This window comes from Anopheles darlingi, chromosome 2 (assembly GCF_943734745.1).
Source record: "Anopheles darlingi chromosome 2, idAnoDarlMG_H_01, whole genome shotgun sequence".
Classification (NCBI taxonomy): domain Eukaryota; kingdom Metazoa; phylum Arthropoda; class Insecta; order Diptera; family Culicidae; genus Anopheles; species Anopheles darlingi.
The window spans coordinates 35,336,815-35,364,687 of record NC_064874.1 but is presented as its reverse complement, the minus strand read 5'-3'; the positions used below and the strand labels follow the sequence as shown (position 1 = coordinate 35,364,687).

The following is a 27,873-nucleotide window of genomic DNA, read 5'->3' as shown; positions in this document are numbered from 1 at the left end:
ATCCGGCTTGTCATGTCATGGGCCCCCGGTAGCCACCAATTGGCGGTGGTGGTGGTGGTCCAGTGGCGGCCCCTCATCGCGGTGATTATCAGCAACTCAACAGTTCTGGGTGCAGTGACGACGCCAAACGCCAATTCAGCCTCGAAGGGGAAGGGAATAGGGGGCGAAGGGCGCTGTCAACCTCTCGCCGTCGGTCGAATAAATATTCAATTTGATCCTATTGACTTACTTTAAGGCCCGGCACCAAGAGCGAGTAGTCTAGTAGACTCCTTGGTCGCCAAGACGACGGTTACTCGGTTTTGAGGTTATGGCGTCGGTGATGCTGCTGCTACCGGTCGTTCGGTCGGTCGGTCGGTCCAGTGAATTGCAGTTTTGTGTTCCAATATGGCTGGTAATCGTAAAATCATTGCCGATCATCAAGATCATCTATCCGCGCCTCGCTCCCTGCACCTCGCAAATGGCCGCCTATGTGACATATCGGAAGTTGGAGTGAGTCGCGCGTTCGCCGATCGCTCTTTCCACCGATTCGTCGGTTGTTTGTTGTCTGGAGGCTGAGGCCCCCCGCGGTCGCTAGCCAGAGCAGCAGAAGCAGCAGCAGCAGCCACGGAAAGTGCATAAGTAATTGCCGCCGGTCCGGCCTGGGGTGAAAATTGGAGAAGAAGCTTAAAAAGGGTCCACAATCGGTGCTACTAGACCCGGTGGCTGTGCCGGGGGGCCGCCAGTGCCTGCCTCTTGGTTAGCGCTTCGGGGAATTCTGAATTGGAGCAATCTGGCACCGATGAGTGATGGGTGCCTCGGTCCTCGGTACCCGGTGCCCGGTACCCGATGCCAGGGTGCGCTCGGTGGCGCTGGTTGCCATGGAATCCAGTCCGGTCCGGGAAAATGGGTCAGCAGAAGATAGACATCAATGAGAATGGCAGGAGGAATGGGTTTCGCTGGCATGGCGCGGGCATGGCGGCCGGGCTGGCTGGTTGGCTCGCTAGTAGCCGTGCAAGTAATAAGCTGGATGCTGGCTGGCTGGCTGGTTGGTTGGCTGGCTGGTTAGTCCATACGGTACCACCGGCATTGTCATTGCCGTTGCCATTGCTATTGGAAACGAGGAAATAAGGGTGAAGGTTGGGGATGGAATTTTCTCAACTCCCTTCCTCCATCCCACCCCGGGCTCTGGGTGCGATATGCGCCGCGGTGATGCTTTACTTTCCCGGTCGCGCCATTGATGCCCAGGGGATGAGGAATGGTAGTGGAGGGAGAGGAAGGCGCCGCTAACTTGCCAGCTTCTCGGGACTTGGAAATGGGTTGAGGAATGTTTCATTTTGCTTTCTGTTCTGAACCCATTTCATTTCCATTCCCCTCGCTCGGATTGAGATGTGTCTATAAGTGTGTGTGTGAATGTGTGTGGAGTGACGTACCGTTTGCTCCCGACTGGGAGCAATTTGCCAAGAATGTAATAATATATGCTACCGGTGAAGTGTGCAACATATTATTACATACCTATTTACAATTATATGCATAAATACATATAAATGTTGCTGTGCAATGTTTAAACATTACACGGTTTCCGCTTTATTATCTTGTAATGAATTTTTAAATCTAATGGACCACTATTACGGTTTACTTTAACATCATTGGAAAAAAAACTTCTGTGATAAATTGTGTAATCAGAGGAAGCAAAATGCTGCTTTGAACATCCTGTCACAATTGTACTAAACAAAAATATATCGGCTTTTAAAGAAAACATAAACGACATACATAACTCAAATCCCAATATGCCAGATGCAATTATGAGAATAAAATCTTTTCCTGGGAATTGGTATACTAAACGTTCGAAAGCACAAGCCTGTAGTACTATTTTCTTCGTTCCGTTTTTCGTTGACAAACTAATGTGCGTTGATGTAAGAAAAGCCAAGCCAAAAAGGAAAAACCTTCGAGAAATATTAACAGGCTTGACAGTTTTAATCAAAGCAATCGATGACACTCTTGATAAAAAATGATAAAATGGTTTGGAAATGGTTTGCAAACACTAAGAAACTATTGTTTTTCCAAGCATTGGATGCAATGTATTTGGTTTTGCTTTTCAATATTTAAAAAAAAACATCAAAATATTTATATTTTTATATTTTTATCAACGAAGCACTCGTTACATTAAAGTTAAACAGATATTTTAACAAATCATTACTTATTTTAACAAAATTATCCATTCTTGTTGTATAATGTGTCATTGATAAATTATTAGTAATTTAACAAAATTTTACTGTAATTGTTACTGTTTTTTTAACACATATAAGGACGGACGAGCCGTACAATAACAACTAACAATAATAATGTGTTACTTATGTTGCAAACAAGCTAAAGCGAATGGGCGAAGGTAATAATTGTTACTGTTAAAGCTACAACAAGCTATATACATTTTACATATACATTTCACATACTCTAACACTTATTTTACATACTTCCATACTATACTGCTGGTAGGAAACTGTTTTTGTGGTAACTTTGGTGTCAATTAATGCAAACCTTATCGGTGTGACGATCGTAATCGTCTCTTCCTGGCACAATCGTTAAAATGATTATAAAATAATTAATTGTCATGGGTTAAATCATATAAATTTTGCATACTGCGATATAAATATTAGAACTACTATTGCTCAAAAAGCATAAAGTTTAAATCAGTGGAATCCCCCAATTTGCTATGTTTGCGACGAAGGATTTGGGGCAAATGTCACGAAAAATCAAATTATGAAGACATTGAAATATCAAGCTTCGCCTCCCTGTTTTTCTCTGTTCATCTCTTTACCTCCCAACGGCACGGCAAACAACACACCTCCCGGTAATAGAAAATGTGCGGAAGAAAAAGTCACTCCAGTCATTGCAGTGCACAGTGAAGGCATTTCGTTTCTTGCAATAAATAAATCCCTGGAGCATTTGGAGCTACGCAGCTCCTCAGCCACAACTCAGTGCCGTTGTTGTTGGGCGGCCGGCCATGCCAAAAGGATGCCGGCCGATCGTCGTCGTCGTCATGTACGACGTCGTCGTTGTCGCCGTCGGCTGTCTGTCTTTGGGTTTTTGAGCGGGCGGTTCCGAGCAAAAGGCCAATTAGTAGCAACTTGATGGTGCTGAAAGGCTCAAACAAGGCCTTTACCTGCCCTGCCTCGTAGCACCGTGGTGGGCGGTGGGCTTTAAGTGATCGCAAGCAGCAACAGCAGCAGCAAAGGTAGATCTCCTTTCCCCCACCGACGACGGCGATCTCTATGGTGCGGTGACAAACTGCGCTTCTGATGCGCTTCTCTAACCTTCTCGCGCAAATCTCAACTAGGTTAGTACTACGTATAGGACGACCCTTTGCGGAGTAGCGGATCGATCCGCACGTCGTCGTCGTTGTCCTGCGGAAGTCGTGTCAAAGAGTGTCTCACGTTCCAGAAGACGCTCCGTCCGGGGGAGTCCGTTTCTCTGATGACTTAATGCCGACGAAAGGCCCAAGACAGAGCATCGGGAGACAATCGGGGTTGGAAGCGTGCGCCCCCGCTAAACCCGCGTCCCCTTTTGGAAGATGGATGCCTGCCACGGCGAGCGGCGATCACAATTTCGGAAGGATCTTCTTCGGATCTCCTCGGTGCAACTTGCCTTATAAAGCATTTTGCTTTGAGGCGTGTGTGCGTGCGAGTAGAACATCCAGGAGGAGGAGAAGGAGAAGGAGGTCTTCATGGTTTGTTGCGACGTTCCAACGTACGCTCCAAGAAGTGCGCTCCACAAGTGAGAGTTGGCCTGGTGTCGAGCTTGGTTGCTCATGAACCGGCAATCGAACGATTGCCTTGTTGTTATCCTCTTACCGACCGGTCCAAGTTCGAGGCTCGCGCGGAGTTTGAATTCCCAGAGAATGTGGAGAATGTCGCAATCGCAGTGCCAGAGAAGGGTGAGGAGATGGGGGGAGGTCACCAGCACCACTCGATCGATCAAACGGGATCTCTCCCGTGACGACGACGACGACAGGATGACGACGACCAGCATCTCACCGTCGCCGTCAGGTCCGTTGAGTGGAGTCCATGGAAGCAACCGAAGCGACCAAAGTCCCTAACCCACATATCGACGAACATTGCGAAAATGGTCCCTCCCCTCCTTCCTGATCCGACCTGCGGAAGAGGGAGGCCTTGGCAGGTGCTGCTCCAATTCAATAGAATTGATCCGAGGCGCGCGCGCTCAATTCGATATCGGGATCAGGAAGCCCCCGGAAAACCGACCGTGCTACGTAGCCAAAACGCTACGTGCTTTGTGTCACATCCACAAACCGTTCCTCCTCTTTGGCCTGGCCACCGGTTTATGTTTATTAAAACGAAAATCTATTTTAATGAGCTCGTCGCGGCTCGCGTACGCCCTTTTTCCTTTGGGCTGAACGGTTTCATCCTTCGTGCTTATGCAGGAAGAAACGTCATCGTTCAGCACGTTCTACTCTCTCTGTCTCTCTCTTCCTGGCTTTCTCTGTCTCTCTCTCTCTCTGTATGGCTGCTAGATTAAACCGCGAAAACGACTAAACCAACTAAGCGATTCCAAAAGGCAAACTAAGCAAGAAACCACGATGTGTGTGTGTGTGTGTGTGTAGCCGGCGATGAGTTGAATCCACTCTCGTTGAATTGCTGGCATCGTATCGGCATGTTTGAGGCACTAACCAACACCGCAGATCCCCACTTTTCGCTTCCTCGTTCGTTCGGTCGATCGTTGCACAGCACGCGATTATGATGACGGCTTTGATCGCGGTGTCATGCCGGGTGGCAGGTTGTCATGCAGATACTTAGCGGCACCAGACCGACCGACCGCCACCACCACCATGGCGGCCGCAATGCTACAACATTGTAGCGTTCGGTAGCGAGGAATCGAAATCGAAGAAAAAGGGCCAAGGGATGAAGGGGCGGGAACAGAACACCATTCAATGATCGCCCGAATGGCGGAAGGATAAGTGATACCCCCCCGGACCGTACCACCATCCCTTCCCCGGTCGATGCTTTATGTTGTCTTTTGCGATTCCCAACGACAACTACGACGACGACGACGACAACCGAAGCTCTGCAGTCCGTTAGAATGCGATGCATTTGGCGATGTTCCGGGGCTTCTGCATTGTCTTTCGAGATCACTCGAGAGCTCTCTTTCTCTTTCGTTCTCTCTCTCTCTCGTTTTCTCCATTTAAAAGGCTATAATGAACAGTTTTGGGGTGGATTTCATGTAGCCTTTTACCAAGAGGGTTGCTCATCTTCTCTCTAAACGAATGTGACCACCACCACCACCGATGCCGATGCTCAGGTGCACTTCTCCTCCTCATTCTGCACACCAAACCAGCTCGCGCAGACAATGGCCACTGCGGCGACGACGACGGCGGCAACCTTCCGAGGAAATTAGCTTCGGTATCCACGCCGGGACCTCCAAACGGCCTGCTGACCATTAACATAGGTAAGATCAGAGGTTTCTGCTGTTGACCTCCGGATGCGCTTCTCGTTCAACTGTCGGATAGATACCAGAGAGGTTCTCGGGGGTGCTCCACTCTGTGACATAAAATTATTTTTTATGCAAATTCGGTGCATTCGATGACCGCACTCGAAGTGGAGTGAAGAGGAAGAAAGAAAGAGGCGGTGGGAGGGGACTACCATCAAAGGAGCGACTACCAGCGAAAAGCGCGGTCGGCTATTCAGCTGCTGCTCCGTGGTCCGTTTTTGATGACCAAATGAGTCACACGAGGTCTCGAGTCGATGCGCGATAGGGTCGATGGTGCTCCGGTGCCCTTTTGGCTTCGTACCAAAGGTCTACTTCGATGTAGACCAAGAAGCACCCTAGGGCCTAGGGAGGGCCCATAACCAGGATAACCTGTTCGCTCGCTGCTCCCGCGATTTGTTTCCGTTTTCGATTCCACTGAGGATCGATTGACCACGCGGAGTGCACCGTTAGCGAGGAATCGCGAGGAAAGGGGAGAGGAGGAATGCCTTAATGGAAGAGTGCTGTTCGATATTACCGCCCGCCAAGCGAAGGTCACAACGACAAAACGCGCACCACAAACAGTGCAATTAAGTAAGACGCAATAAACATTCAAATTACCACAAAAGGATCTGCACCTGGTGCTACGCCATTTTGTGTCGATAAGTTAAAAGCTAAAAACGGTTAATCTCTGGTCCGGTGTGTGTGTGTGTGTGTTTGTCGCTCGATATGGTACGGCCGTATGGGTGGTCCTAGAGCTGCTGCTACTGGTTGGCCACTAAGGACTTAATACGGACGGACAAATCCTCTTTCCCTGTGCAGCTGTTTTGTCCCTTGTCGCAAATGGCCAAGGGTGTCGCGATCCGAAACCGATTTGGTGCCATTTGTCATTCGCGCGAGTCATTCGAGAAGATAATGCTTGACCTGCGTGCGCTACCGGACATTAGTATCGACGGTCGGTTAGAAATTCAGATTGGATCGTATCCGGATCGGACCATTTGCGTTACGTTAAGTCTGCCCATTTGAAACATATGTTGTGGACTCAGTGTTTTCCTTTTTGTTTCGACTCCGTCTTTTGCTTCTCTTCTTCTGAAGTGGAATGGATTTCTTTGCTGGCTGGCAACCCTGCCAGTTGCCGAATGCCCCTGCCGTCACCGCCTCCTGAGACCAGTAACGAGTAACGAGCAGGGGGGGCTGGGAGAACAATTTATTTTTATTATTGGTTTGTATGCAAAGCAGCTCAGGCCCTGGCCCTGGCCACGGCCACAAGAGCCCCGATCCGATGATCCGGGAACACGGGCGGGAGAGTGCCTGGAAGGGGGTGATTTTGATTTTAATTGAACTGGCCACCACCATCAGCAACAGCAGCAGCAGCAGTAGGGCTCCCCCAGAAGCAGGTTAATTCCGTCATTTCGATCCCGCGTAGCTGAACATGAAGCCGCGGCGCATATGCATAATGGCGTGCGCTAGAAGGTGCGCAACTTGAAAGGCACCCTGTCCCCGCTGTTCACGGTTCGCACGCAGTCAATGGCCAACCTGCGCCCTTTGCTACTAGCTTAGTGCCGGCAGTCCAAGGTCTAGAAGACCTTCCGAAGAGGAATTAGATCCGAACCTCATACACGCCACTCCAGACACTCCAACGTAAACGTGACACGCGCTCGCGTGAGCAAATGAGATCCACCCCCGGGGGCAGGATGGACACGCCGGCTAAAAAAAAATGGAATTAATAATGCCGCACACCGGATGGACAGGCGTAAGGCAGTAAGGCTGATGCGTCGCGTCTGGACGGCCGCGCGTACAGTTCACGCGCGCAAAACACCGTCACGTGTCACGTGGAATGGCCTCAGCCGCCGCCAGCTGTCGGGTGGATTGGCAAATGGCAAACGGTCCGCCGGTCCGTCCGTCCGTCCGTCTGGCCGACCACGACGCGTAACGCTCCAACGGCTGACGGAGGAAAATCGGAAAATTAATCGAATATGCTTACCGTGTTGGCTGGCGGAATGACTGCCACGGCCACGGCAGACGATACTCGGTGAAGGACGGTACTCCGGCCTCCGGCCCAAACCCATGTTCCTTGGCATGTACATCATCAATTACGGGAGCATCTTCAGTGCGCCGAGCCTGAAGTTTGCCAAGGACCTCACGCGGTTGTCGGACCGCGCGCGCTGCCCTTTGCTGATACGATTATTGGCCATTTTTATTACCTTTGCCGCTTATCCGCCTTAGAGGCCACGGATTGCGGCGGTATCGAAGCATAACCAACGATCGCGTTCGCGACCTGCCGCTGCTGTTGCTGCTGCTGGGTGGCAAAGGAGTGTAGTAGCGTCAACCGTCCGGTTCGGTCGATCAATTTATGATGGTTAAGCCATTTTTCAATTACACCTTAACCTCTCGTGTGGACCTCCTTCTGCGCTCCTCCTTCGGCAGGTAACTACCTGGGCGGTGGCCGGCCGGCCACGTTATGCGTTACCGCGTACCCATAGGCTTCTGATTCGCATCGTTCGCTCCGCACGATGGTCGGCCATCAAAGCGATGATCGTCTTTGTTGACTTAAGAGGGGGCTTTGGTTATTTCCGACCAAAAAAAGGATTATTTTTGACGATTTTTAGTGAAGAAACCAGTCAACTTTAATTTTTTCAAAATAATCTTATATTAAACAACAACTTTTCAAGAATGTTTGGTTCTATTTTGGGGAATATTTGTTCAAAATTACGTTCATGGCATCCAATTTAGAATGGCAAGTTTGCAAAAATCTACTTTTTGTGGTGCCCATCGTAGCCACGTGCTGGGTCATCAGAAATACTCAAATGAATATTCTTTAGCTAGGTTATAAGTTTATCCAGATAGCCCCCGTCGAGTTTTTGTTAAATTTCCTATTTTTAATGTTGAAAAAGTACTGCTTTGTTCGATGTTGCCTCTAAAAATGTCACTTTACACAACTAAAAAATATATTTAAAAAAAATATCAACAATTTTCATAAAAACTCGACGGGGCTACCTGGCAAATAGTGTACAGATTATGTGTTCAAAATTTCATATCGATCGGTCCAGTAGTTGTTATGCTACGATGGGCACTGACTTTGAAAATGCAAATTTTGGGAAACGCGATTCAAAGTTGTATGAAAGGTGGATTTTCAAAAATCCATATCTTTGCCAGTTTTGCTTCGATGGATCCCAAAATTTTATACAATACTCTTGAAAGGATAAGCACTCTTAAAAAAATGTAAAAAGTAAATGCGAAGAAATAAAATAAAATACCGAAGCCCCCCTTAACGCGTTTTCGGTATGGTATTTGGTTAGCATTTGCTTCTTTTGATTGGTGTTCAGTGGATCCGTGGAAGGCCTTTAGAAAACCTCTCAAAATGTCATTTATGGGATGGTTTTCGGTATTTCTCCATGCTTTAAAAATATAGGTATTTGTCACAACGAAACAAAAATAGCTCAGTTTTGTTCACTATTCTACAGCGATTCACGCGAAATGTAGCTTTATTGACACAAAAAACTCGATACTATTCCACAAAACACCCAACACGGTACATCTTCAAAAACAGATATTAATAAACCTTTTCGTTAATATGCCAAAGTTTGTTGTGGTCGTCATACTAAAAATTTGCTCTTTTTTTCGTGATCTCAACATAAAACTGCTCTATTTGAAGAAACATCATTTGAGAACAATGTTACAATGTGAGTTGTTTGATAATTTAACGTTGAAACTATTGATAGGACTCGCTTAAAATTAATTAAATATCGAACTTCCGTTACTCATCGCTCCTTTAAACTGTACCATGGCCAGTTGTCGACATTCCACAGCGCCGATGACCGCTGATCTTTATGATTGCATCGGACATACACACACACCGATCAAGGCTCTAGCGCGCCCCTTTCGGTTGCATCCATTCCGGCTGCTCCTGTAACTTACCATTAACGCGTGCACCGCAACGTACAGAGCCGTTACGTTATGCAATGCTCTAGGATAAGCGAATGGCCGCCCGACATCAACCGGGGGGCCGGTTTGTCCCGAAATTTATTGCATTAAAAGGCCCACCTCCTTCCCTTCGTATGCTGCACATGAACATGTTCCCCCTTGGGGAGTCTGTGTCTTATCCGATGCGATGGCAACTTGAATTATCTTGTTCGATTCTCTCGGCTGACTGGCCTGGCCTGGCTTGCCGGGGGGACTAGCGCGATAGAAAGGTGAATGGCCGCGCAAAGAATGTGATCTTTTGCTTCGATCGCTTGACACCAGGCCACCAGCGATCAAGGATCCGGGTCTCGTGTGCTTATGTGAAGGGAGTTTAATCAATTTCACAACTACTCCCACCTCCCATTACTACTTCATTCTCTCCTTCCCACTGAACACAGAATAGCAAAGACGTTCATATAGCTAGAAAACAATAAAAATTACGAAAAGTTACGACGCCGGAGTAACGATCGCTGCACCTTCCACCTTACCCTTCCAGCACAACCTGCACAATTAATCGGTGGCACAAAAGCGGGGCTTTCAATTTAATGCTGCCCTTGGCGACATACCACGCCGGTTATGCGCTGCTCCACTCCGCTCCGCAGACGTCAAACGCACACGTCATACAAGACGCGCGCGCTCCAACCTTCCGTCCATGAGGTCGTATTTCCCAGGAACCGGGAAGTCCAAGAAGAAGCCGCCACACATAGCGATGGCCACATGTGGCCACATGAGGCAAGGCGTTCGAGTTCGAGTTCTTCGAGCGTTAATTAGAGTTCGAATGTCTGCAGGAACCAAAGTGTGTGTGTGTGTGTGTTTGCTCGCAACGCAATTATGTCACATAAATGTCGCCGATCGATCGCAAAGATCTCAACGCTCGGATCGGATCGAACCGTCGGATCGGCGTCATCGGTTTCGCCCGCGGCCTATAATTAGTGTCAATAAAGTGTGTGCGCGATCGCGATGCAATGCCGGCGGTTCGATTCGAGGAGTGTTAAGACTTGTAGAACAGCACCACCAGCACCATCACAACGGCGGCTGTGGCCCTTCTTGTGTGTCCTGCGGACATTCGATATCTGTTGCCGCTGCCGTGGAGCAATTTAATTAGAACATTCTCGCTTGCGATCGATCGATCGATCGATCCTGAACACTGCGGCGATGATCCAAGAGCTTGCTAAGCAGGTCCTGTTGACACCATCTCGCTCGCGGGGGCCCTGTCGCTCGGGTGTGAATTAGTGTGTCCCGTGAGCCGGATAATTGACGGCCGGGATTGACGGGAACCGGATGAATGAACGGGGATTAACGCTCGCTCTCGGTGTGTGTGTGTGTGTTCGTTCCGCTCGGTACAGGAATTCCCGTACACCCGTATTCGTCGGCAGAATATTTCAAGATGCCGGCACTAACAGACTGTCTGTTCTTGGAGCAGTTCCCCCTTTCCCCGGGCATGTCACAGCACCCTCCACTTCTCTTCTACCTTCTTCCTCAGCTCCTCAGCGGCCTCAGCCCATTGTTCTATAATTATGATTACGATTGCTATTAACCGTAATAATCAGAAACATTCGATGGATTTCCTGTCACTACTCCGCGGACCCAATAATGCGACCCCCGGACTAGTGCACCGACCTGGGGACCGAGGCGCATGCATCGGGGGCCTAATGGTGGCCGCATCATACCGAAGCATAATGATGCTCGTTCGTGGCGGCGAAAGCAAACATATCTATATATATATCCTCAGAGGCTGCGTGTTCTCTGCGCCCTCAGATCGCGCGCATTAGCGCAAAACATGGCAGAGGTCCGGAGGAACTAAGCAAATGAGCCCGCCGGGCGTTCTACCATCGTTGCCGCCGCCGCCACCGCCACCGGTCAAAAGGGTGATGCTTTTCCTTTGGCTTTTAATGATGTTTGCCGCCGTCTCCGCTACCCCGCTACGCGATGAAGAACGGGAACGGACGGGCAGTGGCGGTAGAACCCCCCGCAACATGGCGGAGAGATCGCGGAACGGATCTCTAGTTAGAAGTTTTATTGCCGCACATTATGCTCCGACTACCAGACGACTCCGGCCCAGCGCCGCCAGCGCCCTGGAGCTTATGATTTGAATGGTGTGCGCGCGCGCGTGTTCGTGCTACGACTGCGCGCTTGGCACATCGCCGCTTGGTTGGTTGGACGATTCTTGGTGGACACTGGAATCACCTGACGCGCTGTATTCTCTGCGCGATAAGACCGCTGGCAGCGTTGCGTTGTTGTTGTTGTTGCGTGCCTAGTTTATACCACTGTCGATCATAATTTGCATTTCCACCGCAGCGCATCGTCGAGAGTCGAGCGCACGCACGGGCGCGATCACGAGACGGAAAAGATAAAGCCGGGGCCGTGGCCGGGACCGGGGCCGGCCAAGAAGACGATGGCAACGCGCGCAAAGGAGCGATCGCGGCCCTTTCGCGGATTAACGCACCGTTTAAACAAACAGACAGAGTAATTATTATGGTCGTATTTATTGCAAAACGGTTTATTGCTATATTTATAGAGCGCAACCCCTTTCGGCGAGTGAGGAGTCGTCGCCACCACGCCATAAAGACTATTAGCCGCCATCGCGAGACACCGATTTGTGCACGGCAGGCAGCGCATACGGATTGCGAGGATTCAGGCCAAATGAAGCAATTGCCAGCTGCTGCTGCTGCTGCTCGGTCGGTCGCTGGTCTCGGGGTCTTCTGCCGGCCGCCGGCGACAAATCGGGTGATAAATCACCGATTAGATTTCCATTTTCGAGCCGGTAAACAACATACTGGTTCTGCCTGGTGCTACCTCGTCGTTGTACGTGTAGGTGGTTCCGGAATGTAGATCACGCGGAAGGTTCGAGGCAGCGCTATTATGATGCTGCCAGCGGAGGAACGTGTTTAACTTCTGTTTATGCCGCAACCATAACCGCATCTCATCTCGTAGAACGGGCGGTGTCATTGTAAATGTGTCAAGCTGATCGTAGCGCACAGCAAGCCCGGCCTGGAATTGGCTTTGGAAGTCCAAAGTCTCTCCAAAGTCAGTCCAAAGAGGAAGCATTCTTGGCAGAATCGCTTCGAAAGTGAAATATTACTGTCTCCAAAACAATAAGGTGACATTAGAATTATTTTGAAAATTCCGTAATTTTTTTCCAAATCAATTTTTTACCATCAAAGTAATCCCTCCCAGACACAATGCACTTATGCCAACGAATTTTCCCATTTTCAAATCACGTGAAAAAGTCATCTTTAGGAATGGCCTTCGGCACCTTTTTCGCAGCGGCTTGTGGAACGATATGAGTGAAAATGTTTGGCCTAAAAGGCACAGAAAACAAACAAATCTTTGATTTTTTGGACGTGAACTGCATCGATTGTCGTTGGTGGTCGTCTAGAGCGTTCTTCCTCTTCAAAACGTTCCCGACCCTCCTGGAAGTCTTTCCACCAAGTGTAAATAATTTTTATTGACTTAGAATCGTCACTAAAGGCATTCTGTACCATTGGCATTGGTGTATCCGCAGCAGAAACAATATTGTTAATGCAAATTCTTTGCCTAAAAATTTGCGACATGACGAAAAACGAAGAATGCACTTTTAGCAGTCCACAAAATAATACGTATCTCAAACACTAGTGAATATTTTGATGTGAAACTTGCCATGGGTGGTCAATAACAGTGCTGACAACCTATAAAAAATACAAAATTAAAGATATCGATTTACGCGGGCAATTTGGATGCCGTGTCACCTTACTTTTTGGACACAGTAGTGCTGTTCACTCTGCACCCATACGATTCGATACGCTGCCTACTTCGATGTGCCAGCCAGATGACGAGAGCAGATTGTGGTTTTTTTTGCGCCCCCGATGGAACTGGGTTAAATTAGCACGAATTTAGGTCCGCACCGAGGAAGGAAACTGCATGCCATAAAGACGTGTTACCGGGGACATGATTTACGTGCTCCGTGCCCTAAACGCGTTAGTTAGCATTTATTGTTCGAAGACGGAACGGAACGGCCACTCGGCCCGTTCGCTCATAAATGCATGCCGCAGAGCGACGATAAAGACGTCCCCTTCCGTCATCGCCGCCGTCGTCGCAGTCGTCGCCGTCGTGGTCGTTGGTTGATTGTGATTCACCTTCACCGCAGTGGCAATAAAAAGAAAGTGATCCTTCCACACACACACACACCCAGGGGCGCACGAAGATGCGTACGATCGCAACGAACGCTCGTGACTCAACGCGTCCTCAATTGCCAGGTTGAGGGTCCGGTGGTGGTGACGGAAAGGATGGAAGGGGGGGGGGGGGGGGGCTGGCCAGCACGTTCGGTGCGGAAAAGCGGAAAGCGTTGCTTTAACCTCGAGTCGAGTTGTTCCGGAACGGTAAAATCCACTTTTACAATTCATAAAACAACTATCCGGTTCGTTCTTTGGGTTGCTGGTTGGTTGGTTGGTGTGTAGTGATGGGGTTTTGTGGAGGGGTGTTGGTGCACAGGTACACCTACGCGCCGGGTGCAATCAGCTTGCTGCCTGCCTGCCGCTTAGGACGACCCCCAAGGAGAAGGTTGGTCGCCATCATGCCAATGGATCATGCTCTGCGGCGCACCGGAGGAACTGGAAACTGGCCACCTTCTGGCACTGGCCGGGGACGCTCAAGGACGTGGAACTGTAAAAAAGCGAGGGGAGAAGAGGTAAGCGGTCCGATCGATCCATCGATACCACCGGGGACCACCGCCGCCAGCAGCGGGGGCTTTTTTTTATTCGTTTTACTTGTTTGGCCACTTTCCGGTGCGCCAGGTGGGGTGGTTTTGAGTGGGTGGTTGGTGGGTGGGTGATGGGCTCTGTGCCACATTTCGAACTTTATTTTTAGCGGAACAATCCCACCATCTCACGGCTTCGACATCGATGGCGGGAAATTGTGCCAAATCGTTTGAATAGCTGCAGGTCGATAGTGCAACATGTGTGTGTGTGTGTGCCAAGTGCATGCAAAGTGGTGCAACGACGGGGTGTGTGCTTGGAATCCGTGCCAATCCGCGTGTCGTTCGGTGTGGGTGCATCATGGTGAATTCCGGAACGAGGGAACGCCACCGGACATTCAACTGTTGCTGCTGCTGCTGCAAATCCCTTTTGCTGGCTTGCTATATTGCGGAACGAATCGTTGGAAAATGACTTTTCTCACCGATGATAAGAGAGACAGAGAGAGAGTAAGAGAGAAAGAAGAAGGTTGAAATGACCACCAGCAACACGTTTACCACGAGGCAAGGCCAACTGGCTGCGTTGCTAGCAACGGTAACCAAGCGAGCGAGCGAGCGAACGGGAGGCGCGTGCATCTAAGCGTGCCGTGCCGCCAACCCAGCAGCCACCTGAGGAAAACGGCAAACGGTCCGGGGTCCGGGTGCGAGAAGTGAGTTTTTGCGTTTCAATGATTCTTTCGCGTTTTGCGCGGAATTTTCCTCCACCTCTCCGCAATCCGCTGATTTTCCGCTGGAGGAAGAAGATAATCGATGGTATATTGATTTACCGGTTTTTCCTGGCGAGCGATACGATCGATTTTTGCTGATGATCAATGGCGGATGGGTTGATGGGAGACCCCGGTGGTGCCCCGGTGGTGCTTCTCCACTTTCGATTAGTAGCCGGTGGTTTTATGCGTTCACTCGACGGCGAGGGTCTGTTGTGCTTCATTTTAAGGGTTAATATGCTTAACTTTCATCTCATCGCGGTGAGGATACAGAGCGTGAGTTCTGTTTGGCCAAGCGAACGCGAATGCGATCCCCGAGATGTACCGCAAAAGGGAGGAGGTGCGGCAATGCTCCCTTCATTATTACTAGATAAGTTGAGGTTAAGCTGTGGCGGATTTAAAAGATAAATAACGGATCGACTGTCTGTATTTACACCGCAAAGGCTTTTGAATTCGATTGCTCGGGATTAATCACGAGGTGAAATGATCCTTGGCGTTTTATGATTTCGAGTACTTATTGTCGTCGGTACAAATGACTACGATTGAAACACGCTTTACGTCCCGGGTGAATTATATTGATTGCTTATTGAGGCATTATTGATCGCATGTTTTTTTTTCTAATTCCTTTGCTGTGGTGGACAGTGTCCGGTCATTCAATATTCTGTCAATCAAGGCACCAGACGGTTAGTGATTTATTTTTAGTTTCTCCAACTAGGTAACATACTAATGTACGTACTTGAGGATAGCTAATATGAAACATTTTCCTCTGTGAAAATGTCAAGGCATCAACAAGCAGAGTGTAACGTATTGGTTACAATACAGTTAAAACTGATCTTCTCAGTTGGTTGCTCTGCTTTATATATTTCCCAGCATAGCTACCAAAGTGAACTAAGATTCAACAATGATATACAACACTACTCCCCCCTTAATTACGAGGCTTCCGTACAGCACGACCATATCTAGTGTAGTATGTGTCTCCTTCTTGATGTTCAGCCCGAGTATTTTCTATTGGAGGTGAATAAAAATGCTCCTCCTCAGTAGACACAATTCCAGTTGCTTGCTTATCATCAAAGAAATCCATCGGATATTTTCTAAGTTGATGGCTCCTTCGCTTAATCATTCCCAACTCAGTATTACACTCGTAAAACTGTTCCTAAACGTTTCGTTATCGTCGCTTTCATCCATGCTGTCGTATTAGGATTTCGATAATCTCTCGCAAAAACTACTTCGTCAGCTTCGAAAACCAAACTGTGTTTCTGACTGTGTTACTGACAAAACGCAAAAATCTATCTTCAAACCCCATCTAGACATAGTTTGTCTTCCAAGCAATAGGTGTCGATTTCCATCGAAAACGAAAATTTCCTCCTTGGATACGTGATTTTTGAATTTCAGTTCAGCCACAAATTTTCCAATAGCACAGAAAACACTACCGTTATAGCACAAAAACTCTTCTTTCACATCAGTTTTTAACGTTTCGTAAGGAAATAGGTTGTCGAATAACGCTTTTGAAATTGCGTTCACAGGGCTCCCGGTATCTACTTCAAATTCAATTGATCTCTTGTTAACGAATATTTCTTACAATACAGGCGGATTTTTTTCCGACGAATAATTCTTGGTAGTACACACCTTGGCCAAGTGTCCTTTTTTGTTACAAATTTTGCAAACGTAATTTTTAAATTGACATTTTCGAAAATCGTGGTCTCCTTTTCCACAACTAAAACATTTCAGTTCTTCTTTCTTCGGTCTTTCAATCTTGGAATTAGCTTCCTTTTTCATTGCCAATTTCACCAATTGTTCGTAGGTTGCTGTGATTTCTTCTTCACAAATTCGGTCAAAAACTGGACCTCGGCGTAATCCCACTACGAACATGTTCTTAATCATCTCATTTAAATGGCCTCCAAACTCGCAACTGCTCGACACCTTCTTCAAACGAGTCGTCCATTCCACGATTGTTTCGGTGTCGCCTTGACGCGCTTCAAAGAAAATCGAGTGTTCCCGAAAAGCAATCACTGTCGGCATAAAACCTTGCCGTAAAACACCACAAAGTTCATCGAACGTTTTTTCTTCCGGTTTACTCGGAAAACACAGGTCACGCACGATCTGGTATACTTCGACCGATACCGACGTTAAAAGAAGGGCAGCTTGCTTTTCATCGCTGTCCAAATCGTACGCCACGAAAAATCTTTCGAGGCGCTCCTGGTATATCGGCCAGGAATCTTCAATGTAGAACTCTGGTGGCTTAATCATTTTTCTCTCGTCGCCAATGTAACGTATTGGTTTATTCTCTACAATACAGTTAAAACTGATCTTCTCAGATGGTTGCTCTGCTTTATATATTTCTCAGCATAGCAACCAAAGTGAACTAAGATTCAACAATGATATACAACACAGAGTGATATTAAATTATTTTGCTTTGGCGCAAAAAGTACAAAAAGAAAATAAAAAAAAAATAGAAAATGGTCCCAGCAAAGTTTTCTAGATATGAAGACGTTCACGAATGAAAATTTAGTAAAGCTTATAATTGCTGACTTTCCAAAAGTCCCGATAACATTGGTATAACAATGCTTATCTAACCTAATCGGTCAGTCACAGCAGCAAAATCATACCCGCAGTTTTTCGGTCTATCAGTGTATTTAATAGTTTTATAAAATCTCTTAAATTAACGAATCATGTAATGTAGACTTCGTAGAATCGCAGCAAACTAGTTTACACGCAAGAAATCTCTTAAAATCTATCAAGAACATAAGATTAATAATGTAAAAGAACACACGTCATGAAACATTCTTATCCATAAAGGTTTTGATAATAATTTAAGATGAAGTTGAGTCAAAAATTGTATACTTCTGAAATATTTTTAAGAAATTTATAATTCTGTGGAACGCAATAAATCTTGTTTTCCAGATATTCCCAATATCTAAAGAATAGTCACTAAGGTGTAAAAAGCGATTCATATTTACCCCAAATCTGCTATTAAAATGTACTTAAATTCTTATAACTATGATCCGTGGATATGCTTTGATAGAAGAAGCTAGCGTGCTGCTACTGTTGGTACGATCACCATTTTTAAGTTAACAGCAGTAATACCTACCGGCATCTTCCCTCCCAAATCTCCACAGAACAGATATTCCAGTAGTAGTCGCATGTTTCGCATGTATGGGAAGCATAAAAACATGAAAAAGGTGGCATCTCGCTGGCAGTACAGAATGGATCGGATCGCATCGCAAACATGCGCACAAGTGGCCGTCCACACATTAGACCACCTACCGTTTTGCTTAATGGCAAACCAATCTTCACTATCGCCCGGTAGACGCAGGAAATCTCCGGTCCCGGTGCCCTGCACCGCATGGGTTCGCAATCGCTTGCGGTATCACATTCGCAGCGCCAACATCCTGCCCAAGGCCTGCAAGGGATGAAACAGTAAGGTGCGCGGTGCTGGCTTTGCACACGCTCCCGTGCAATTTGCACCATTTCTCATCCTTAATTACATTCATTAAGGAGCGCACACACACGCTTGCGTTTGCAAACTAATAATCGATTTGCATCGACGACGAAGCAGCAGCATCCGTGGGGGAAAACCCTTTTGCCGTTTTCCAAGGACGCCCACCAAAAGGGGCGCCACCAGCAGCACCGTTCCGTAACGCAACTACCAACAACAAGGCGACTCCAAATCGAGGCCATCCATCCAGCATCATCGTCGTCGTGGCACGGTGGGGTCCGGAGCGAAGCGGAGGTGTTGGTTAAATTTATGACATCACACCCTTGCAACCCGGCCGGGCTTCCGGCGACACACACCCCCGGGGGATGGGGTGAAACATGTGCTCTACAAAAATCGCATCCCCCATCATTTAACCCAGTAACAGGCGTACTCCCCGTTCGCGGAGGCGTGGTGGTTGATGGTCGTGGTGCGATAGCCCAGTCCGTGCATTGCTCTCGCTCTCATCCGATGCCGTAATTATGCGCACAAAAATGGAGCATCCCGGGGGGCCCTGGAAGGGAAAACGGGAAAGGTAGGGCCAACATAAACATGAATCCGCGTCAACCGCGCGCCCCGCTATCCAGTGATTATGGAATGTGTGCTGATTCCAGTTTCCTTCACTACTAGCACTGCTACTACTACTGCTGTTAGTGCTACTTATCGTAAAGTAATCAGTCTGATCGGGTGGTGCAGGTGGTGCCCTCAAAGGCTGACGACAAACGCACGAACGTCGTGTAACGTCCGCTTTACGGTAGCTACTGGGTGAGCAGAAGCTTCGCCGCTTGAGCGGCACCCCGTTGAGTTACTCCGGGGCCTGACCGGTGCTGGTGTGTCAAGATTTGCCTTAAGTAATGCTCCGTTACGTGGTTCATGGCATAATTTTTTATCCTCTCCTTATCCTCCTACCAATAGCTTCTACCAAAAATGCCATCCCCGGCCCGGCGTGTCCGTTTTACTCCGGTCGGTTACAGATGATCCGGTTATTAAAGCCTTACAGTACGAGGGCGTGCGCACCCGAGTAGCACACACGGTGCGCTCTCCACCGATCGATCCACCGATGGACTCTCGATCGAGGCACGAATTGAAACCACATCACCGACACCGACACCTACGATGGGCCCCCGATGGCTGGACCGTTTTGCAACGGGGCGGCGTCGGAGCGTGTAATTGAAAAATAAATCTTTTATGGATGAATAAATGGAACATTAACGTGATAACAGGCGGCACACACGGGGGGGAGCTCTGTGTTATGCCCTGGCCAGACAGACTTTCTGGATGTTTACGGGATGCATGCGTCTCCGTGCAGTGTGTCTAAATGGCACAGTTCAAACTGTATCTCATTAACCAGCTTGGTACGAGCGCCACGAACTATTCCACGCAGAGGCAACACCAGAGAGAGAGGGTCTAGAAGGTGGCCACCATTGCCCATTTATGCAATAAAACAAACAATCCAAATAATAAACGAACTAATCATCTAATATTCTGCCGTTCTGTTTGCTCTTCTCGCTTCCAGCACACCCTAACCGGCCACAGTGGAAAGGTGTTGGCGGCCAAGTTTCTTGGTTCCGCCTTTCTCGTAACCGGCAGCCATGACAGGACGCTGAAAATATGGGACCTCAAAAATCGATCCTGTAAGTGCGCAAATCATCATCGTTTCCAACTCAATGCCCTCAATGGCTCCTTTGTTGTTGTTTTAGGCACGGAAACCAAGTTTGCGGGCTCGAGCTGTAACGATCTAGTCACGACGGATAGCTTTTCCTTCATCAGCGGGCACGTGGACAAGAAGATACGGTTCTGGGATGTCCGGACGGCCGACTGTACGGCCAACGATATACCGCTACCGGGCAAGATCACCTCGCTTGACCTTTCGAAGGATGGCAAGTTTCTGCTGTGCTGCGTACGGGACGATACGATCAATCTGCTCGATCTGCGCCAGAACCGTATCGTTCGGTTGTTCCGGTAGGTTTCCCATCGAGTCGACGACGCCCCTTTGGTACCATTGATTGATTTGGTTTTCTTGGTTTTTTACGCAGAAATGATAATTTCAAGGTTGGATGCGATTGGTCCCGGGTAGCGTTCAGTCCGTCCGGTTCACGGATTGCCGCCGGTTCGGCGGATGGGTCCGTTTTCATCTGGAACATTAACGGTCCGCTGGAAACGGTGCTGAAGGATCCCAAGTGAGTAGTAGTGTACGCTATTGGTTCATCCGTTTTGTGTTCCCGTCGTAGCAATAGATAGCACGCACCCTTTGCACCCTTGTTTTGTGTCCGGGCGGTCCTCCGTATGACTGTATTTTGTGGATCACGATTCATCTTACAATGCTGTCGGTTTTTCGGTTCTCGTGCATCTTCATTTTTCTCCCGTCCATCTTTTTTATGATACTGTGCCACGCCTCGAGGACTGACCGGAATTGGTTTTTTCACAGCGGAAGCGGGGCCGCTGTGACGGCCGTTAGCTGGCACCCGTTCAGCTCTACCCTGGCGTCGGTCGATCGGGCTAAAAAGTGTACGATCTGGTCAAATGCTTAGCAGCCAGAGCGGGGACCGACAGTCGTCTGCCCGCTGTCCGCGGATGATGCACCACCGTCGCCTCAACGACCTTCATCTTCATCAGCGTCACCGTCACCGTCATCCCTCGTTCGTCGTTTCTGGAGACTGCTGTTAATGTTTGTATCCCTGGTATCGTCACCGGCCATTGTCCTCCTACCGGTGAAGTAGAAATAGATGAACCCCTGGAAGGAATGGTAGCTGGTGACTCGGTGCCAGGCATGATCCGGAGATCATGCACCGTTTTTTTTCTGCGTGTGTTGCGTGCGTTGCAGGTGAACACGGGGGGATCGTTCTGTTTTTCCGCCGTCTTATTTTTTTCTACTCCAATTCCTAATAGAGGTAAGCACAAGGAAGGCCTTTTTGCCGATTCAATTACGGTGCTGCCGAAGCGGTCACCGTGTGCCCTCCGGTCGTGATCCGTCGTGATGTCGTTCTTTTTGTGCAGGATTTTTTACATCAATAAAATCAATTATAAATCAAGACCTTGCCGTGCTTCACTTTACTTTTAATAACATTTTGTTTGTAACAGTTGTTTCCGAAACATAAAATGCAGTTCACAGAGTCCCTTGCTCTTGGCTCTTGGAGCCGCACTACTTATTACTAGTTCCTGTTTCCGTCACCTTTTGGGTCAATCGTTTCAATAATCATTCCGTTACGCTCTCACAGTTTGGCTAGCTCCGTGTCGACCGAGGGATCGCGGACGAGATGGCGCACCTTATCGAACGCCGGGTGCTGCTTATCGCGCATCAGCTTGAAGATAATGTTTTCGCTCGTCGTGACGAAGCACCCGTACTGTTGCAGACGCTCGAGGGCCAGCTTGCGGTCTTCTTGCGTACGCGACACGGAACAATCGGCCGCCACATGTACGGTGTATCCCTGGCTAAGCAAATCCATGGCCGTCTGCTCGAGACAGATGTGCGACTCGAGACCAAACAGTACCACCGTTTCGGGTCCTTCACGGCCGTACAGCTCCTCGATACGCCGCTGTACATCGGGGATCATCATACTGAACAGAGTCTTCGGGAATACCCCCTTGGCGTGCGAAATGTCCAGATCTTTTACGATACGACCCAACTTCTCGGGATAGTGTTCGGTGACGATAAGCGGTACGTCCAGGATTTTACCGGCTTGTAGCTACAAAAAACAACGGGTAGACATTAGGCTCAGCACGGGGTTTCCGGCCGCCGGCAGCTCACCAGTTTGCTGGTGTTTTTTATCACGGGATCGAACATCTTCATGCCCGGCCGGAACTTATCCTGCAGATCGCACAGCATGAACAACGTCTTCTTAACGTCGAGGTAGCCAAGTTTGGTCAGCTGGCGAGCCATTTTACGGTGTTCAAAGGCACAAATTTCTTGCACAAATTTCTCAATAAAATTGCAAAAAGGGTTGCAAATCTCGATTATCAGAAAACAAGAAAATCAAAACAAAAAAACACAAATCCGGCGGGTAATGGCTTTTGACAGACACCCGGTCAGCAAACTCAAAAGCCGTGGCCACACGGGGCGAAAACTCTAGCGCAAACGAAAAAATTAATGCCAAAACGGTTTCGCTTAACCCTTACACGCTGTCAAACTTTTATACGTCCGCGGACTTTTTCGCTGAACCCTTGACGCTATCGAACGCTTTATTTACGAAAATGTAGGTTCTTTTCGTATTGTTTTTGCATTTTTAATATAAATATAACAGCAACAGCAACAAAATCGTTAAAAACTGCAAAATTTATTCGGAAATCAACTTCAGCGGCCAAAACACAGATGAAAACAATACGTTTGACATTTCGGCATAAATTTTCGGGTTTTTACCCCTGCCACACGAAGCGAAAACATTTTGGCATTAATGTGCAAATTTGCGCGCAAATTTTCGCCCCGTGTGGCCACGGCTAAAGCCCTTCGCCCCTATAGCAAAGCAGCCGAAAGTCTTGCAACTCGGTGAAAACACATCTATTATTCCACGGTGGCGGTGGCGTGCACCGTGGCCACGTACCTTAACCCGCAGCACGCAAAAAGAAGAGAAAAAAGAAAGGTAAAAAACCAATACATACACCTCCACCGATTCGGTAGGCTAACCGATTCTAATTGCATACATTTAGGGGCCACACATTTCAAAATTTGGCCGTTAAATAACCAGTGGAATGAACAAGAACCTTAAACATGTGATTAAATCAATTTATGGTGCGAAAAACTACCCAAATATTATCTTTCGACAGTGAAAATGTAATGGCATCTCCCTCCCCTCTTCCGTAATAGCTCTATTTAACGTTTAAAATGTATTTTTTAAATATATTTAACTGAAAAGGTGTGTATGTTTTTGGGACAATTATTATGTCTAAATCATCTTTTTATCTATCTGGAAGGGACGGGGGAAGCTACAAGCCATGTACTAGGTATGTACTCGCTCCCTTCCCACCCCTCCTCCACTTTCCACTTGTATTTCTGTGTCCGGCTCATTCTATCGGTTATCTAACGGCTAAATTTTGAAATGGATAACCGCTAAAATTATTTGAATCGGTTGAGGTGTATGTTTTGGTTTTTTACCAATATTTGGGTAGTTTTTTGCACCATAAATTGATTTAATCTCATGTTTAAGGTTCTTGTTCATTCCACTGGTTATTTAACGGTCAAATTTTGAAATGTTCGGCCCCTAAATGTATGCAATTAGAATCGGAAATCCTACCGAATCGGTTGAGGTGTATATATTGGTTTTTTACCAACTTCTCAAATAATCGCCGTTAAGTTTCGTCCTAGGACACTTGCCCTGCAAACAGAAGCATAATCTACACTTTGCCCAGCCATTTTTGGAGTTGAACAACCAACAGGAAATCCGGGGAGAACAGCAGTTTTGTGTGATAAGCGGTCGGAAACAGATTCAATTAGAAATAATTCAGAAATATTGGATAAAGGAAAACACCAAATTCTAAATAGCAAAAATGGCGCCAACACCCTATTAACAAAGGGTGTGCTATGTGGCCGTGCAATATTTAAGCGGTCACTAAACGGCTAGATTTCTGGAATTGTCATAGAAAGTGGCCGATTAGTGGCCGCATAGCAAGGTACTTTAAAAAGACAGGTAGCTTTATCCAGAACAAATCCCCGATTTTATTTTAGAAAAAACTTCAGAGTTTGACATTCACGGGATGGTGGGATGTTTACTTCGGGAACGCTCTTTTCGGAGCTGTTTTCGCTTTTCTGTGGTATTACGACAGTTCAAATTCACGAAAAGTGGCACGAAAGTTGAAGTTTATGCAAATATTCTCAAAATTCTTCCTAGTGTTTCAATATGGTATCGGTCCGTAGGTCTTGCCACCCGGCCTAGAACAAGAGCTAGCTAGCGTTCCTGGATCGTGCTCACTCGCTGTAAAACACAACTCGGTCGCTCGAATGATCTTAAATACAAAGATGAATCATTTAAACATCCGAAAAAGAGTGAAATCAGGTACTTTCCTTGATAAAACCACCAAACTTGCCCACATCTTCTTCTTCTTCTTCTTGAAACTCACGTGGTTTTGTTGATAAAAGCGCCCTGCTATGAATGTCAAACAAATTCAAAATGGTGACCTGTCAAAGCGGTTAAGATGCTACCTGTCTTTTTAAAGTACCTTGCCGCATAGCAGCCGTCCAAAGCATTAGGCGGTCAGATAGCATACCTTTCTGTTAATAGGGTCGATCCAAATGCCAAACTCTTCAACTCTGCTGTTGTAAACAGGCAGTTCGTCTCGCGAGATGCGCGAGATGCCAGAAAATTTGTTTTCTTATTCTGATGGCGTCTTCATTTTTGTTTGATCTGGTAGAAAAGACACGAATATGGTGATCATTTTTACCAGCAAAAGTGTTTTGATTTCGCGGAAAGTTCGATAAAAGAAGGTACGGATATGGGGTGTTGGAGTACAGGTAGAACATTTCGCTGATGCTAGACGTTATCTCCTCTGATTTCCTTCATCCAGGAAGGAGCGCCATGTCGTCACTGTGGTAACCGGTGGTGCTCGTGAATCGTGAATGTCCTGCTGGTTCCCGGGTAGCGGTTGTCACGGGTGCAAAACAGTTCCCCTTCTTGCCAGGATATCGTCCTGGACGCGCGCTCGTGCCCGAGTTTCCGTGGCAAAACAACTCCGTGTCTGTCCGTGAGGAAAAGGAGGGAAAGCTGAACCTCTCTTCACCGTCGCCGTCGCCGTCATCGTTGCGGTCGTCGCGGTCGTCGTCGTCGTCTATTGTTTGTTCCCGTGCTGGTTGTGTCGTGTGATTCCGATTGTTTAGGTCGTGTTATGTCCCCGAGCTGCTCTCCGTACGCGCGCCACCAACGACGGTGCGCCGTGCCGCGAGAGTAAAGCGGGGCCGCCTTTTGCGTCCTACCTTCCGACACCCGTGCGCCAATGAATCGTCGGCAATCATTGGACAAGCCAGGTGAGCAGCAAGGTGAAGATCTTCTTTTTTATTATTATCATTTTCCACCCTCTCTGGATTCCCACCTTCAAATCCTTTCCCTCCGTTCGGTCGTGGTGCAAAGTTTGTGTTTTGGAAAATGGTTTTGTGGATCGTCTTCGCCAGTGCATTGTTGAGAATTTGGTGAGCAGCGACAAGTGAGAAAGTGAATGTGTGCCGTGTGTTCGTTTTGTGAATTTCGTGGTGACGTCTCACCAAGGCACGCGTGCGGGTCCCAGGAAGGGGCCCAAAAATCCGAAATATCGTGCGTGTGTTGTTCGTTCGACTTCCAAAATCTTCCCAGTCCCTTCTGGACGGGGAAATTCCAACAAATTCCGTGCGAATGCGATTGTTTGGCAGTGCCCAAAAGCGTACGTGAGTTTTCTCGCGTACCAAGTGAGATGTGAGTGAAAACAGTGCTCACGCGTGAGAAATCCGACGTGTTTGTGTGCGTGCTATTGCTTCGCTGTCCTCTCTCGTTTGCTGCTGCTGCTGCTGGTGCCGCCGTGCCATTGATCTTGTTCACCGTTGTTGATGTTTTCACAATCGCCTAATCGATGGAAATGGAATGTGGAAATTGAGGAGCGTAGGAATCGCAGTACCGGAGAGGATTTATTCGCTCGACAAGCAGCAATACTAAACCGTATTTTCGCGCTCCTCACGGAAACAAAATAAATGTCTTCTTTTGCAGGTCCCGAACGTTGCACAGCATGCTGGTTATGCTGCTGCTGCTGCTGTTGCTGCTGCCATTAACATGGCCTGTGCGACGACGATGCGAATAAGTGAGCAAAACGAAAGATCAACAAACCTGGCCTACCACGGATAAAGTGTGGAGAGGGCGGCGGCGCCGGGGACAGTAGATTCGGAGGCAGTCCGTGTCCCTCTTGGTACGGCGTCTCCGCTGTAAAGGGTCGTGGGAAAATGATTTTCGTTCTCGTTTTTCTCCTTTTTTTACCGTCGGCGCTGTGTGCGTGTCGTACGAGTACGGTGGCGATCGTTATGCTTTTAGTGTCCCCATCCCCAGCCCCATGATCGTTTCCGGTTGTCGTAAGACGGTTTTTATGTCTCTTGCATCCGTCAATTTATCAGACCACGATCCGGCTGTTCCGTGGTGACTCACGAACGGCACCGTCTCTCGTGCTCCCTTATCCTGGTTAGGACTTGGCAGTGCACCAGCCACCGTTATTCGCAACCAACCAACTGACCAATCTCATCGATGGCTCATCAAAGAACTTCCCATTCCGGCAATCAGTGCCTTTTACACACGCGCACTCGTGCACACACATACAGACACAAGCGTGAGCGCGAAAAGGATATCCTTTTCCTTCCTCCTTGAATGAATGGATGAAAAGGATATCCCTTTTTCTCGGCGGAAAAGGTCGAGCGATCGATTGTTGCAACAGCGAAGAGAAGCAGGCGGCTGCCAGACAGCGGAAGGCATCGCGGACCTGTTGTGTGGCAGCCTCTGTCTGTGGTGCATGCTTACCGCGGTAATCGCACTTTCACTGCGACACACTCCGCTCACGCACGCACGCCGCGTGCCGCTGTTCTAAATCCGAAAATCTCTTCCAACGCTTTTGCGCTCTTGCCCCGTCCCCGCAACCCCACCACACTGTCTGCCGGTCGGTGCTACAGCAATTTATGGTGACGTCAATTGCTAACGGTTTAACCGTTGACCGGGACCGGGTGTCGGTGCCCGGGGACCATCAACCCACGCGAACTGCACTTCTCTGTGTCGGGTACGTCTGGCGTGCTGCGCGCTCGGAAAAGAAGCGAAGAAAACGGAAAAGCGAAACATACGAATAACACGCACGAAATTAGAATTTGTCACATTTCACCTCGTAGGGTCATCGTTTGAGAAAGCAAACACAAACATCCCAACAGCGTGAGAGAGGGAGAGAGGGAGAGAGCGAATGTGAGTGTTTGTGGTTCGGAAGCACTTGGCTTCCCCTCTCCCGCACCGCTAACCGAAAGACAAATATACATTCACATATTATTAAGTGAACTACCGCAACGCAAACCGATGCTAATCGAGCGGATAATACCCGAAGCAAATTGTCAACGCAAATCAGGGCAAGATCATCGTGGTTGCGACGACGCGACGAAGAAAGGAGCACGTCGCGGCGACGGTTTGTTAATGTAAGAACAACGTGGGAAAACGGTTCAAAATGGCTACGTTGCTAAAAATATTTCCTCCTCACACCACACCAACGACAGCATGTAGGGCGGCGGGGGTGACTGCTGCGTGGTCCTTGGACCACGGGGGATCCGACAACCGACCGACCGACCGATCGACCGACCGACCACCGCTCATCATGATTTCGAGCTTGAAGAAACTCGCGATGCAGGAGGTTGCTATCGCAGCACTGCATGATGATGAAATAAGTAGCGTCTTTGGCATCTTGGATGTGCAAATTCTTCACGAAATCGGCTGAATGACACACGGATTACACCCGAACACACTCGTTCGTAGTCACTATCGCCTTCGTCGTCGTTGTTGTTGTCGTCGTATGCGTATTACGCTGGCCACCAATCTGGGTTGTTCAAGTTCAATGGCTACGAGTGGCCAATCGGCCGAACG

The 27,873-nt window shown here is 48.2% G+C and overlaps 3 protein-coding genes across 4 annotated transcripts in view; 2 read left to right on the top strand and 1 right to left on the bottom strand.

Annotated features, from left to right (window-relative positions):
* The window catches only part of LOC125950282 (autophagy-related protein 16-1), a 633,733-nt gene extending 612,407 nt beyond the window's left edge, over positions 1-21,326 (top strand). The window contains exons 5-8 of one of the 2 annotated variants that reach the window (XM_049678142.1): positions 19,839-19,956; positions 20,023-20,284; positions 20,359-20,502; positions 20,751-21,326. In XM_049678142.1, coding sequence (XP_049534099.1) covers positions 19,839-19,956; positions 20,023-20,284; positions 20,359-20,502; positions 20,751-20,853 — 627 coding nt within the window. In that variant the 3' untranslated portion in view covers positions 20,854-21,326. The remainder of the gene's footprint in view (positions 1-19,838; positions 19,957-20,022; positions 20,285-20,358; positions 20,503-20,750) is intronic. The other variant, XM_049678141.1, reaches the window with a different exon arrangement.
* A 32-nt stretch (positions 21,327-21,358) lies between these two features.
* LOC125950305 (isochorismatase domain-containing protein 1) lies at positions 21,359-22,338 on the bottom strand. The gene is made up of 2 exons (XM_049678170.1): positions 22,071-22,338; positions 21,359-22,008 (listed from the first exon to the last, which is right to left on the bottom strand). The coding sequence occupies exons 1-2, from the start codon at positions 22,200-22,202 to the stop codon at positions 21,535-21,537; spliced, it is 606 nt and encodes a 201-aa protein (XP_049534127.1). The 5' UTR covers positions 22,203-22,338; the 3' UTR covers positions 21,359-21,534.
* Positions 22,339-24,787: 2,449 nt separating this feature from the next.
* The window catches only part of LOC125950260 (serine-rich adhesin for platelets-like), a 42,251-nt gene continuing 39,165 nt past the window's right edge, over positions 24,788-27,873 (top strand). Inside the window, exon 1 of the mRNA XM_049678077.1 lies at positions 24,788-25,286. Within this exon, the coding sequence (XP_049534034.1) occupies positions 25,244-25,286 (43 nt within the window). The 5' untranslated portion in view covers positions 24,788-25,243. The remainder of the gene's footprint in view (positions 25,287-27,873) is intronic.